This window comes from Rhinopithecus roxellana, chromosome 21, assembly GCF_007565055.1.
Source record: "Rhinopithecus roxellana isolate Shanxi Qingling chromosome 21, ASM756505v1, whole genome shotgun sequence".
NCBI classification, from domain to species: Eukaryota; Metazoa; Chordata; class Mammalia; order Primates; family Cercopithecidae; genus Rhinopithecus; species Rhinopithecus roxellana.
This window is the reverse complement of record NC_044569.1, coordinates 39,880,434-39,893,753: the sequence shown is the minus strand read 5'-3', so window position 1 is coordinate 39,893,753 and position 13,320 is coordinate 39,880,434. Positions and strand designations below refer to the sequence as shown.

The window sequence follows — 13,320 nt, the reverse complement described above, 5'->3', positions numbered from 1 at the left end:
AAAATAACCCTTTAAGGTTATAAGTTTAAAAAAAAAAAAACTCTATCCTAAATGGTCATTATATTTTGAGGATAAGATGTAGTTAAAATGAGAAAAATAGGACAAAATATAGTCACTATTTCTAAAATCTACTCTTTTAAGTAGCATCCAAACCAGAATACAGCACATGTTTATAGGAGAGTTCTTTAAATCTATTTTAGGAAGGAGCTGAGCAGGTAAGTGGCACTACAGAATGAACAAAGCGTGGACAAATGCAGAACACTTCTTTATTATCGCAACATATAAAACGACTGTAACTTGAAATGTTCATAACCACACTCTACATCATGACTGATGGTGCTACTCAGCTCCCTCAGATTTGAGGGAAGCTTGTGAAATTCTTAACATTCACCAACCTTCTTTATAAGGACGTGGGATTGCAATGCACGCACGTGTTTTTGCTAAGAGCACATACATTTCATTCTCCTTTGTTCATAATCTCAGCGTTTTCAGATACCCTCAAAGTGAGTTAACTCAAAGCCTTTTACTATGGAAAGAACTGGCACAGTTATATTTGCGAGTGGCAACATCCTTAAAAATTAATAACTGATAGGCCACGGACAGATTTTTGACCTAGTTCCTTTTTCTTTTAGAGCAAAAAGAACTTTTACCTCTGCATCCAGCCCAACCCCTAAAGACTGACAATATCCTTTAAGCTCCTTTAAAGGCACCCTAAACAGCCATTTCCATTTTAATAGTTGGATGCGGATTGTACCCTTCAATCTGAAAGTCTTCAGCTTTGAAGTCATCAATTTTCTCAACTTTTCGAAGAATCTTGAGCTTTGGGAAAGGTCTGGGTTCTCGCTGAAGCTAAAAACAAAATAAGACCATTATTTTGCCATAATTGTACAACCTGTTGTAATTGCTCCTCATGTCCATGAAACAAGCACACAGGATGTGATCAACAAAGTTTTATTTTACAGGAGTATGATCCTGTCGATACCTTGCCGTAGGTTATGTGACATGATTGGAGCGCAACCAGCTGTTTTCTTGCACAGATCAAGAGTGAAGGGTATTTTGTGACATTACACAGTGTCAGGAGCCTGGTGCCTCATCAGGTGTAAGTTCTTTTTTTTTTTTTTTGAGACGGAGTCTTGCTCTGCCACCCAGGCTGGAGTGCAGTGGCCGGATCTCAGCTCACTGCAAGCTCCGCCTCCCGGGTTTACGCCATTCTCCTGCCTCAGCCTCCCGAGTAGCTGGGACTACAGGCGCCTGCCTCGTCGCCCGGCTAGTTTTTTGTATTTTTAAGTAGAGACAGGGTTTCACCGTATTAGCCAGGATGGTCTCGATCTCCTGACCTCGTGATCCGCCCGTCTCGGCCTCCCAAAGTGCTGGGATTACAGGCTTGAGCCACTGCGCCCGGCCAGGTGTAAGTTCTTTTAATCACTCTTGGCAAATTTATTAAAGACAGAAACACAGTCAATCTGTAACTCATAGTAGCTCTAAGTTTACTTGAATTCCACAATCCCTAACCCATCTGTCCCTGGCAGAGAGAAGGAAAGATAACATGCATGGACAGTGAACAGAAAGGGATGAAAGCCAGGATTCCTGGGATGAACAGACAGTGGCAATTAGGATGTGAAGACAGGTTACAACCTCTTACTATGTCTAAAAACGACTGGAGCAGAAAGCCAGAGAGAATAAGCCTAAAGTCACCCTCCACTCAAGAGCAGTCAAACTCCCTCAAAGGAGGAACTTTTAAAACCTGAATCTAACCTGGAAGGAGCTAAAAAGTCTCTGGTTCTGAGTTTTTTTCCTTAAGGCTCATGAAGCAGATGAACTTACATTTTTATTGCCATTTCAAATCAATTGTTGGCTGCTATAACTTAGGGATTTCAAAAGACTTCTGAAGTTTGGACCTAAATATTGTACTTAACGTAAAATTAATGAAAAATATTTATGGCCAGGGCGGTGGCTTATGCCTGTAATTCCAGAACTTTCAGAGGCTGAGGCAGGCGGATCACCTGAAGTCAGGAGTTTGAGAACAGCCTGGCCAACATGACGAAACCCCATCTCTACTAATAATACAAAAATTAACTGGGTGTGGTGGCACGCACCTATAATCCCAGCTACTTGGGAGGCTGAGGCAGGAGAACTGCTTGAACCTGAGAGGCAGAGGTTTCAGTGAGCCAAAATCGTACCACTGCACACTCCAGCCTGGCCGACAGAGAAAGACTCCATCTCAAAAAAAAAAGGGAAAAACATTTGCACTTCAATTCTCCTTCAAGTTAAAATGAGTTTAAATGCCCCCTTTTGGACAATCCCCTGGCCTGAATGTGGCTCTTCCCTCTCTGGTACTGGTGCTTAGCACCTCGCAGCACCTGACGTGTTAAGTGCCCATGGTTGCTGAGGCAGATGCCTGCCTTGTCCTGCCCACCTGCCCACCACTTCTCCCTAAACGGAAGCCCCACATTCGGAGCAGTCATCTTTATCTTGGACACAGCATTGAGCAGATGCCTGTTCCACGATCAACCTTTTATCAAGAGAAGGTACCAAACCCAAAAGTGTAACATCTAATTCTCACCTGAATTTTCAGTGGCTCGATGTGATTCAGGTAAATATGTGCATCTCCCAAAGTGTGTACAAAGTCACCTGGCTATAAACCCGGGGGAGAAAGCAGAACAGTATGTTAGTTTCAATTCCTTTAAAACATCATTTAAAAACATTAGAGTATGCAGACACCTCAAAGCTTTAAAAAAAAAAAATAATTTAGTGTAGCTTTTCCATTTTTTTGTGGCGACAGGATCTTGTTATATTGCCCAGGCTGGTAATGAACTCCAGGCCTCAAGTAATTGCTCCTGCCTCAGTCTCCCAAAGTGCTGGGATTACAGGCATGAGCCACCACACCCAACCTCAGCATAGCTTTTGAGGAAATTCATAGAAGCTGTATCACAAACAACCTGTATAGATCTGTTAGTGCACATACCACAGGGCCAGAAAACCTTCCAGAAAAGGAAGGTTTCAAAGTAAAAGCCCGTTCACGTCTTACTTACACATATCAAATTTAAAAACTCATCAGAGACTAAACTCTCTGCAGTTCGTCTTCCCATATTAAAGAACTGAAGAGTTCAGTGTGTTAGGCTTGCAAGTCGCCCTTCCCGAGACAGCCCACCTTCAGGCCCGTGATGTGCGCAATCATGTACGTGAGCAGGGCGTAGCTGGCGATGTTGAAAGGCACACCTAGGCCCATGTCTCCCGATCTCTGGTACAGCTGGCAGGACAGCTCACTGTTCACCACATAGAACTGGCAGAGGGCATGGCATGGAGGCAGTGCCATCAGAGGAAGATCTGAGGAACCAGCACAGAGGAAGATAAGGAGGGGTGGTGGTTTGAAAGACCACAGCTAAAGGCCAAGTAAAACAGGAGAAAAACAAAAGCCAACTCATATGGTGGAGACCAGGAGAGAGAGCCACTGGGCTGCAGTGATGTCCATAACCTACAGCCCCTGCAGCGATGGCACGGAACTGAGGGAGACTATCCATTGGCGCAAGCTTTCTGCAGATGTCTGCTGAAGCAATGCTCTTCCATCAGAGCTGAAGGGATCTGGACTACCTTCGTGGCACCAAATTACAAATACAGCAGGAATAATTCTATTTGCCACAGGGAACTGGTGCTTCTGGTACACCCTCCTATATTAAAAGTCTCTATTACATGGCCAGGCAGAGTGGCTCATGCGTGTAATCCCAACACTGGGATGCCAGGGCGGGCAGATCACTTGAGGCCAACTTGAGTTCGAGACCAGCCTGGCCAACATAGTGAAACCTCGTCTCTACTAAAAATACAAAAATTCACGTGCCTGTGGTCCCAGCTACCCGGGGGCTGAGGAAGGGAACTCACTTGAACCTGGGAGGTGGAGGTTGCTGTGAGCTGAGATCACACCACTGCACTCCAGCCTGGGCAACAGAGTGAGTGAGACTGTGTCTCAAAAGAAAAAAAAAAAAAAGTCTTTATTACAGATGCAAATATTCCATCCTAAGTACTTATGATATCCTGATAGAGTTTGTTGTTGTTGTTCTTGTTTTTAAATATTCCGGGTCTCACTCTTGCCCAGGCTGGAGTGCAGTGGCGTGATCATGACTCACTACAGCCTCAAATTCCTGGGTTCAACTCATCCTCTTGCCTTGGCCTCTGGAGTTGTTGGAATTACAAGTTTGAGCCACCACACCTGGCTCTACACCCTGATAGAGTTGAATTTTACAGTATAATTGTTAAAAATGTTAGTGAGGTGGCAGCGACCTAGAACTTCATCGGCTTCCATTTAAAATGTTAACATCTTACATGTAGTTTCTAGGCAATTTAAAGCCCTTTTCAGAGTAAGAACAAGTATAAATACACAAATGAAGATCATCTGGTTGGGAGGCCGAGGCAGGCAGATCATCTGAGGTCAGGAGTTCGAGACCAGCCTGACCAACATGGTGAAACCCTATCTCTCCTAAAAATACAAAATTAGCTGGGCGTGGTGGCGCATGCCTGTAATCCCAGCTACTCAGGAGGCAGAGCCAGGAGAATCATTTGAACCCGGGAGGAAGAGGTTGCAGTGAACCAAGATCACACCATTGCATTCCAGCCTGGACAACAGAGCGAAACTCTGTCTTAGGAAAAAGAAAAAAGAAAAAAAAAAATCATCTGGGCCCAACCTCATGATCTGAAGGTGAAAGTGGAGCAAAATGTGACTTGCCCAAGGTCACACAACCAACCATGTGGCTGGGGGAAGTTTCCAGGGTCCTGCCTCCCTCAGGTGCCTCCGCACAAAACCACATTGCTTCCCTCTAAGAGTATGGTTAGTATAAATGAAGATGATGGGGTTCTTTCAACCTCTTGGATTCCAAGCGCACATGATGATTCTTCTGTCGTCAGGGTTGGTTTTGATGGTGTCAATCACTCTTTGCAGTTGGTCAACTCCCTGTCCTGAATAATCTGTAGAATTGTCAAAAAGAGAGGACAGGTACACACATTCATCACACATGTCATGAGATGGCCTTAGAGGTCATCTATTACAGTCTCTCATCCAGGGTGCCCCCTTGACCCATGGCTACAAGATACCTGGTGCCTTCCACAGAGTTTGCAGATCTCGGTGGGTTGAGTTCAAGGCCCTGTCTGACTCCCGGCTCTGTCCTCTGGAGCCCTAACAAAGTCTATTTCCTCGTTTACACAGTCCTTTGAATATTTGGTCTGTCATGGAGTCACCTCCTCCTGTTCCCCTCATAGCTAACCCTTTCTAATCTCAACAATCTTAATTTCTTCCAGTGCTCCCCACGAACTTAGGCTCTAAACCCATCAACAATTCTTGTCACAATTTCACTGACAAATCTAGTTTATCCTTGTCTCACAGAAAGTATCGTATCTTATGTAGAATATAGCATTCCATGTACTTTCCAACTAACAGAAGACCATGGATTCCTTCCTCAGCAGCACGCTTCCAACACTTCCACCTAAAATTACTTTAGAGTTTAAGTTTAGCAGCTCAACACATGACTCACTTGGAAACATCAGGAAACCTCTATAATGATTACACCACCTTGTACTTTGCTCCCATTTCTGGTTTCTGGATTTTAATCCCCTTCCTTCCTTCTGAGATGGAACTGGAATCTCAGAAGTGATTTGTTAACTGAAGTGCAGAGCTTCATAATCTCCTCTGGTTAAATTTCTGCCTATTAGTGTCAGACTATATTCTGGTTCAGTAGTTCTCAAAATTTTGGGAGGAAAGTCCTCTCATGGTCACAGTTCTGAAAAAGGTAACATCAAAGATTTTAAAAAGATAAAACTGTGGTGGTGTAGTTCTGTAACTTGATTGTAGTGGTTACAACAATCTACACGTGCTAAAATTGCAAAGACACACATATACAAGTGCACGTAGAACTAGCAAAATCTGACAACTGAAGAATGCACCAATGTGAATGTATACAGGATGTTACCCAAGATATTATCAACTGGAGGAAACTGGGCACAGTCCAGGGAAACTTCCTGTGCATTTAAAAAAAAAAAAAAATTTCCTGTGAGTCTGTAAAACAAAACCAAAAACAAGGGACAAACTTCCCTACTAAAATCCAACAGCTAAGCACTCATACAACTGTAAACTAAAACCGTAATTAGGCCTCTTCAGCGCCAAGAAATAATTGAACACTAGGCAGGATTTAAAGCATCATTAAGCCAGGGGAGTAGCCTCACACCCTAAGGACACCCTACAACTGAGGTGCAGGCAACGACCTGAAGAACACTTGCCTGCACAAATAACCTGGCCCACACAGCAACTTCTTTCATGGTGATAAAGTACACGTAACATTAAACTTACCATTTTTATGTGTGCAATTCAGAGGCATTCAGCACATGCCCGATGTGCAACCATCACCACTATCCATCTCCCGAACTTTTTCATCATCCCTAATAAAACCTCTGTGCCCATTAAACATGAACTCCGCATTCCTCCCTGTTCCCCAGTCCCTGGCAACCACCATTCCACTTTCTGCCTTTAGGAACCTGCCTATTCTAGGTCCACACAGCGTTTTTAAATTTCCTGAAACTACTAACATTTAAAAGATCTCATGATCGCACATAAAATGTAGATTTTAGGCTTTTATTGAAGAATTCTGACACCACCAGGCCCAAACTCCTCCAGGTGGCTGGAGGTGAGATGTGACTGTCCCCTTAGATGAGACACATGCTCTCCAGGTTGCTGGTCTCTGCCCAGCTAGTAAATTACACACACAACCCCCACATCCCAAGGTGGCATCTGCTTTTCCTAGGGACAGGTGGGAGGGGCTGGGCTCTGTGACATCCAGCAAGAGGTGACACCAACAGTGATAATAAAGTGGAAGTGCAGGAGTGAGATGTTTCATTCTTTCTCCACATCTGCAGAGCTGGCAGCAGAGGGTGACCCTGGCACTGTGCTTCACAGCTGCGCCACCTACAGCACGCTGTGGCTGAGCCTTGAAAGGGCAATTAAAGCCACCACAAAGCAATGGGGGCATTTTGTCCCTTGTCCCACGGATGAACTTCCCATTCCCCAACACAAACACCAACCATGCGGCTATCTGCCGATGACACAGGTATGGAAAGTGCCAAGCGCCCAGTAAGTACTAATCATCAAGAGTGTGAAATGGCCTTCATGAGGCTTGTGGCTTCACTGGCACCACCCCTCACAAGATCAAAGCTATACATCAGCTCCTAGGACACTGACTCATCCCCCCGACCTTATCTAAAACAACAGAGCAAACACGTGCCAGGAAGGGCACTCAGGAAATGGAAGGCATTGTTCTGTCTCCTCACCTGATTCCATATCTCTGTATTCTGCCCCAAAATGCCTCCACTGGAAGCCATAAACTGGACCCAAGTCCCCTTCTTCTCTGGCGGAGAACCCCAGGCTGTCCAAAAAGTCTCGGGATCCATTGGCATCCCAGATTTTCACTCCCTTGGAAGACAGCTCTTTAGCATTTGTGGATCCCTGGAAGACATGGGGAGGGCAGAGCAGGCATCCAAGTAAATCTGAGCCATCTCAGTTGATCCCCCCAAGACACCACCTACAAGGGCCTCTGGCCCCTGCTGACTTGCTGGGAGGTGGGCACTTGACATCACCTATATGGAACCCATCCTTTTTTTTTTTTTTTTTTTTTTGAGAGTTTCACTCTTGTTGCCCAGGCTGGAGTGCAATGGTGTGATCTCGGCTCACAGCAACCTCTACCTCCTGGGTTCCAGTGATTCCCCTGCCTCGGCCTCCCGAGTAGCTAGGATTACAGGCATGCGCCAACACGCCCGGCTAATTTTGTATTTTTAGCAGAGATGGGTTTCTCCATGTTGGTCTCAAACTCCCGACCTCAGGTGATCCACCCACCTTGGCCTCCCAAAGTGCTGAGATTACAGGTGTGAGCCACCGCGCCCAGCTGCCCATCCTAACTTTAAGCAGGCTGGTCCCAGCCCAGATTCCTGAGGGCTTTAGGACAGTCTGATTCCTTCTTTGGAACCACCCTCTCAGCTCTTTTCTTCCATTCCCCCTAACTAAGCTTTCTAGACTAAACACCTCTAAGTGATATCCACCGATCTGACAGTTTTATGTTTCCTAATCAAATGTGTTGTCTACATGTGATACCCCAAAATGAATTTAATGCCTACATGCAATCTGTTCAGTGTATCTTCTACCTGGCAGGATATTCCTAATGATCAGACTAATCAGTATTTTACAGTACAGGTGCATCAACTCCTGTATTTGATCGAGTCGCCAATGGAGTAACTCTATCAGAGGTGAGTCTGACGTTCCTGGCAAGGACTTCTTAGAATCGTGAATTCAAGCATTAAGTTGAAACAGGGGAATGCATTTTATTCCTGAGTATTTTGCTTCCTCCCTTTCTATTGATGAGTTTGTCCCAATTTTCTTCATTCCCAACAAGTCATTTCTCAGTCTTTTACATATTGCTTCAAAACTCTCTCCTTTTCATCCATTCAGACCAGGCTCTAGCCAGTTTAAGAATGTCATCTTCTGATGTTTCTGATGATATGTTTCAAATCCAAGCCTCATTGTCGATCGAGATAGGCCAATACAGAACAAAATACCCCAAGAATACAGAACTAAGGCAGACTAGGGCGGGATCCAAATTTAAGCCCTTTCTAAAATGGGATAAGAGGGCTTGGGTCTAGCTTGCCCCAGGACCATACAAGCCACACCAAGTGCTCTATAGAAGGGATCCCAGCTTCTAGCATGGTCCAGACCTGAGCCCAGACTCCAGCTACCTTCCAAAAAGCACTGGTCAGAACATTGCTGGTTCTAGACCAGGACACAGAACACAGAGGCGCTTGGGCTGGGCTGCTGCCTGTCTTCATAGCACTCTGGGCCCGGCCTGAGGTTACCTACTCAGCCCTCTGGAAGGGGTTCACCTTGTTACTGAAGAGACTCTTCTAGTTTATATGAACATGGGAACATATGAACAGATGGTATCTATATTTAGTGATCAATATATATGGACTCCTGCTATGTGGCAGGCTGTGTTTGAGGCCCTAGGGATACAACAGTGAACACGAGAAACAAATCCTCCGCCCTCATAAAGCTTACAGCACATTTCACTTATTTATTTACTGTCTGCTGTCCCCCTTCTAACAGGGGAGGGGAAAGGCTGACATACATCAGATGGTGATGTTTGTCTATGGAGAAAAACCAAGGAGGTTGGGGGAAGAGTCACAGTTTTAAATCAGGAGGTCTAGGAAGGCTTGCCTGAGTAGAGACTCAAAGGAAGGAGCCAAGTGTGGGGGAAGAAGGTTCCAGGGAGTGGGGATGTCCCGGTGTGCTCAAAAACTCACAAGAACAGCAGGGCCGGTGCAGAGAGCAGCAGCTAAGGCCAGAGCTGAAAAAGGGACCCCATAAGGACCGTGGCTCTGAGTGAAATGGAGCCACGAAGGGCTTGAGGGTGAGGGATGATGTGCTTTGACCTTTTGTGTTGTCTTTTTTTGTTTTTGAGACGGGTTCTCCCTCTGTCGCCCAGGCTGGAGTGCAGTGCCATGATCTCAGCTCACTACAATCTCCACCTCCTGGGTTCAAGCAATTCTCATGCCCCAGCCTCCTGAGTAGCTGGGATTACAGGCATGTGCCACCACACCTGGCTAACTTTTTGTGTTATTAGTAGAGATGGGGGTTTCGCCATATTGGCCAGGCTGGTCTCAAACTCCTAACCTCAGGTGATCTGCCTCGGCCTCCCAAAGTGCTGGGATTACAGGCAAGAGCCACCACACCTGGCCGCTTTGACTTTTGAAAGGATCTCACTGGCTGCTGTGTTGAAAACAGACTAATAACTTCTAATAGCAGCGACTTCTTTACCTTGATAAACCACAGCAACTCCTCCAAAACACCCTTCCAGAACACACGTTTGGTTGTCAGCAGAGGAAATTCATCTGAAAAACAATTTGCCACACAGTTTCAAGAGAGGAAGACAGATCATGCCATCCAACTTTCTTCAGGGAAGAAAACTGCCCTGGGACACGAGGCCCTGGAGCATCCAGAAAGCCTAGACTCCTGCAAAGTGGGCCAGAGATCAGGGTGGAGCTCCCAGGCTGCAAGGCACATCAGTAACCCAATTCAGGCTGAGACAGCACTTCTGTGCCGCGGTGACCACCGGACACAGGAATTCCACAGTGAGATGGTGGCGAGGGCAGGGATGACCATGTGGAAAAAGGGAGGAGCTACCATCCACTGCCCACTAGTGCTAATCCTGTCACAAAGGTATGAAGACACCACCAAGCATGTGTCCCAGGGACAAAAAGGGAGGCATCAGAAGTGTCAGGCCACAGAGAAATAAAAGTGTAAAAACTTATCTTTAAATGCAGTACTCATTCATCCCACACTCTCTGGTGGTATAGCTGATATTCAGACAACAGAGAGAGATTTTTGCAAGCACCTGCTTTTATCAGAATTGCCTACCGAGCATTATTTCCTCCATTTCTAACATATAGGGAAGCTGTATGAAAAGTAACTTGAGGCCGGGCGCGGTGGCTCACGCCTGTAATCCCAGCACTTTGGGAGGCCGAGACGGGCGGATCACGAGGTCAGGAGATCCAGACCATCCTGACTAACACGGTGAAACCCCGTCTCTACTAAAAATACAAAAAATTTAGCCGGGCGTGGTGGCGGGCGCCTGTAGTCCCAGCTACTCGGGAGGCTGAGGCAGGAGAATGGCGTGAACCCGGGAGGCGGAGCTTGCAGTGAGCCGAGATCGCGCCACTGCACTCCAGCCTGGGCGACAGAGACTCCACCTCAAAAAAAAAAAAAAAAAAAAGGAAAAGAGAAGTAACTTGCTCAATGTCTAAGCAGAAAGGTGGGTTAAAAGTGAGGTCTACGGCTTATTAAAGGCCCCTGAGCTTGAAGCTGCAGAAAAGTGGATCCCTCTGCTTAGACAAAACTCCCCAAGCTGCCCCACGCGGATCAGCCATAGCAGCTGGTGTGTATTCCAGTCTCTAGATGGTTCCGTGGACTAGAGGGCTTTCCCCCTACCTAACCACAGTGAATCTGCTTCACCAAGAATGGGTTTCCCCACTTAAAACCACCTCCACCCGTGTCAAGGCTGCGCTCCATTTATCTGAGAGGTCAAGGTCAGCCCCTGGCTTACACACCTTGGAGTCTCCCCGCCCCCACGCAGCAGGCGCTGGATCCAGGATGACAGGACCATGTGACATCAGGGAGGGCCATCGGCTGCCTAACGTCCTGTGCCCACCCCGCCCCACTGTCCCCTGAAAGCCTGACGCCAATAACCCGCGAGGCATTTTTTGCCTGGGGTGATCCTGTCTGAAAGGAAAAGAGGAAAGGACGAATAAGAACTTATACTCGGACTCCCGAATTTCTCTTTTCAAGGTTTAAGAGGAAAGCTGGTTCGTGGGGGTTGGATGGGAGGGCGCCAGGAAACTAAGTTCCCGCGCCAGCCTCAACTCTCCTCTTCCCGCCGCCTGTGCCCCGCCCACATCATTTTCGCTCCAGTTTTTGAAAACTCTGCAAAGCGGAATAGTCAACAGGGGAGGAAGGAGGAGGGGCAAAAGCCAGGACTTTTAGACCAGCGCGCGATCAAGCCCGGGCAGCTCTCCCTCACTCTCCAGCACCGGGCAAACGCTGCCCGATTATGCCCGCCTTAGGGGCCACGGCATCACTGGGGTGACTGCGAGCCCCGGCCGTGGAGCCGCTGGGATCCGGCTCACCTCCCGGCTGTCGCTCCTGTGTGTGTGACCCTGCGCCAGTCACGTCTCTAATGGGAGCCTCAGTTTCGGCGTCTGTAAAGCGAGGAGGACGATGCGTCCTCGCCCTCGCGGGATTGAGGTTAGGACTAAACGGGCTCCGCAGCGCCCGCCAGCTCCCGAGCGCTCTCCCCAGCCGCGCCTCCCTCCTTCCCGCCGCCGGTCCCGCAGTGGCCCGCGGCGTCACCTCTCAGGCTGTAGCGCGCCTGCATGCCGAATACCGACAGGGTGCCGGTGCCCGTGCGGTCGTCCTTCCTGACGCCGCAGCGGAGGATGTGCTCGATCTGCCCCAGGTACTGCAGCTCCCCGTGCGGCGGCCGTGGCTCGGCGTCCCGCTCCTGTGAGGCGGGCTGCAAGGGCGGGCGCGGCAGCTCTGAGCCGGCGACGGGCATGGCGCGGCGGGACTGAGGAAGACGAAGTGGCGCGGCGGGACGGAGGCAGGCGAAGTGGTGCAGTGGATGGCAGCACCCCTTCCGCGCGCTTTTTTCCCGCCGCCGTCCCGCGCTCCGCCTCTTCCTGCTCGGCGGGGTCCAAGCGGCCCCAGCTCTGGAGAGCGTGCGCCACGGGGAAACGCAGGAGCCACGGGGGTGGGTCGGAACGCAGCCCTGGGTAACAGCTGAAAGTCTTCGGAAACCCGGGAACCTGGATGCAGGTGCGGTGGCGGGGAGGGACTGCTCCCCTGGGGAACCGTCTGGTCCCCCGCGCCTTCTCTAAGCCAGCAGCACAGTTCCCACGTTTTCCTGCGGTCTTATCAACAAAACTGCTGTTTGAAATCTGTTTCAATAAGTGATTTCCATTTCCGTTTATTCTTTCTCACTGAAGGCTTGCAACCTGAGCAAGTGATATAATGCAGCTTTTTTACTTGATTAAAGACCTCCAGGGCGCCGGACACGGTAGCTCATGCCTGTAATCCTAGCACTTTGGGGTGCCGAGGTGGGTGGATCACCTGAGGTCAGCAGTTCAAGACCAGCCTGGACAACATGGTGAAACCCCGTCTCTACTAAAAATACAAAAATTAGCTGGGCTTGGTGGCTACTTGGGAGGCTGAGGCAGAAAAATTGCTTGAACCTGGGAGGCAGAGGTTGCAGTGAGCCAAGATCCGGCGCAAGACTGTCTCAAAAAAAAAAAAAACGCCTGAGCTTTTCCAAGGTTTTTTTTTTTGTTTGTTTAAGACAGCCTTGCTCTCTCACCCAGGCTGGAGTGCAGTAGCGTGATCTCGGCTCACTGCAGTCTCCGCCTCCTGGATTCAAGCAATTCTCCTGCCTCAGCCTCCCGCGTAGCTGGGACTAGAGGTACACCACCACGACCGGCTAATTTTGTTGTTGTTGTTTTTCATGTTTAGTAGAGACGGGGTTTCGCCATGTTTGGTTGGTCTGGACCTCCTCACCTCGGGTGATCCACCCGCATTGGCCTCCCAAAGTGCTGGCGCAATCGGCCCCAAATTTTTAATAGACCACATTTTCCAATTTTACTGAATTGTTTATAACATTAACACTGGGGAGTGGGAACTGTTGACGAAAAGAGTTAAACTCTAAAATATTTGAAGAAATTTCTTCTGAGCCAAATATGAGTAACCAATGG

At 48.0% G+C, this 13,320-nt stretch overlaps 2 protein-coding genes across 5 annotated transcripts in view; one reads left to right on the top strand and one right to left on the bottom strand.

Moving 5' to 3' along the window:
* Nucleotides 1-3,699, top strand: part of ENOSF1 (enolase superfamily member 1) — a 44,937-nt gene extending 41,238 nt beyond the window's left edge. For all 4 annotated transcript variants that reach the window (XR_004055659.1, XR_004055658.1, XR_004055657.1 and 1 more), the window contains 2 exons: nucleotides 633-1,097; nucleotides 1,407-3,699. The gene's annotated coding sequence lies outside the window, so the exon portion shown is untranslated. The remainder of the gene's footprint in view (nucleotides 1-632; nucleotides 1,098-1,406) is intronic.
* TYMS (thymidylate synthetase) lies at nucleotides 247-12,256 on the bottom strand. Its single transcript, XM_010354902.2, has 7 exons — nucleotides 11,927-12,256; nucleotides 9,839-9,912; nucleotides 7,306-7,480; nucleotides 4,855-4,956; nucleotides 3,152-3,327; nucleotides 2,564-2,635; nucleotides 247-849 (listed from the first exon to the last, which is right to left on the bottom strand). Exons 1-7 carry the CDS (start codon nucleotides 12,129-12,131, stop codon nucleotides 712-714), a joined length of 942 nt encoding a protein of 313 aa, XP_010353204.1. The 5' UTR covers nucleotides 12,132-12,256; the 3' UTR covers nucleotides 247-711.
* Between the last annotated feature and the right edge of the window lie 1,064 nt (nucleotides 12,257-13,320).

Bases quoted from the DNA above. Each gene is read 5' to 3' on its own strand.
- TYMS (XM_010354902.2), bottom strand. From the start codon at position 12,131: ATGCCCGTCGCCGGCTCAGAGCTGCCGCGCCCGCCCTTGCAGCCCGCC. The intron at 7,481-9,838 runs GTAAAGAAGTCG...CATGTCTTCCAG, and splicing joins AGTTGCTGTGGTTTATCAAG to GGATCCACAAATGCTAAAGA. The intron at 2,636-3,151 runs GTGGGCTGTCTC...CCGGGTTTATAG, and splicing joins CGCACATCACGGGCCTGAAG to CCAGGTGACTTTGTACACAC.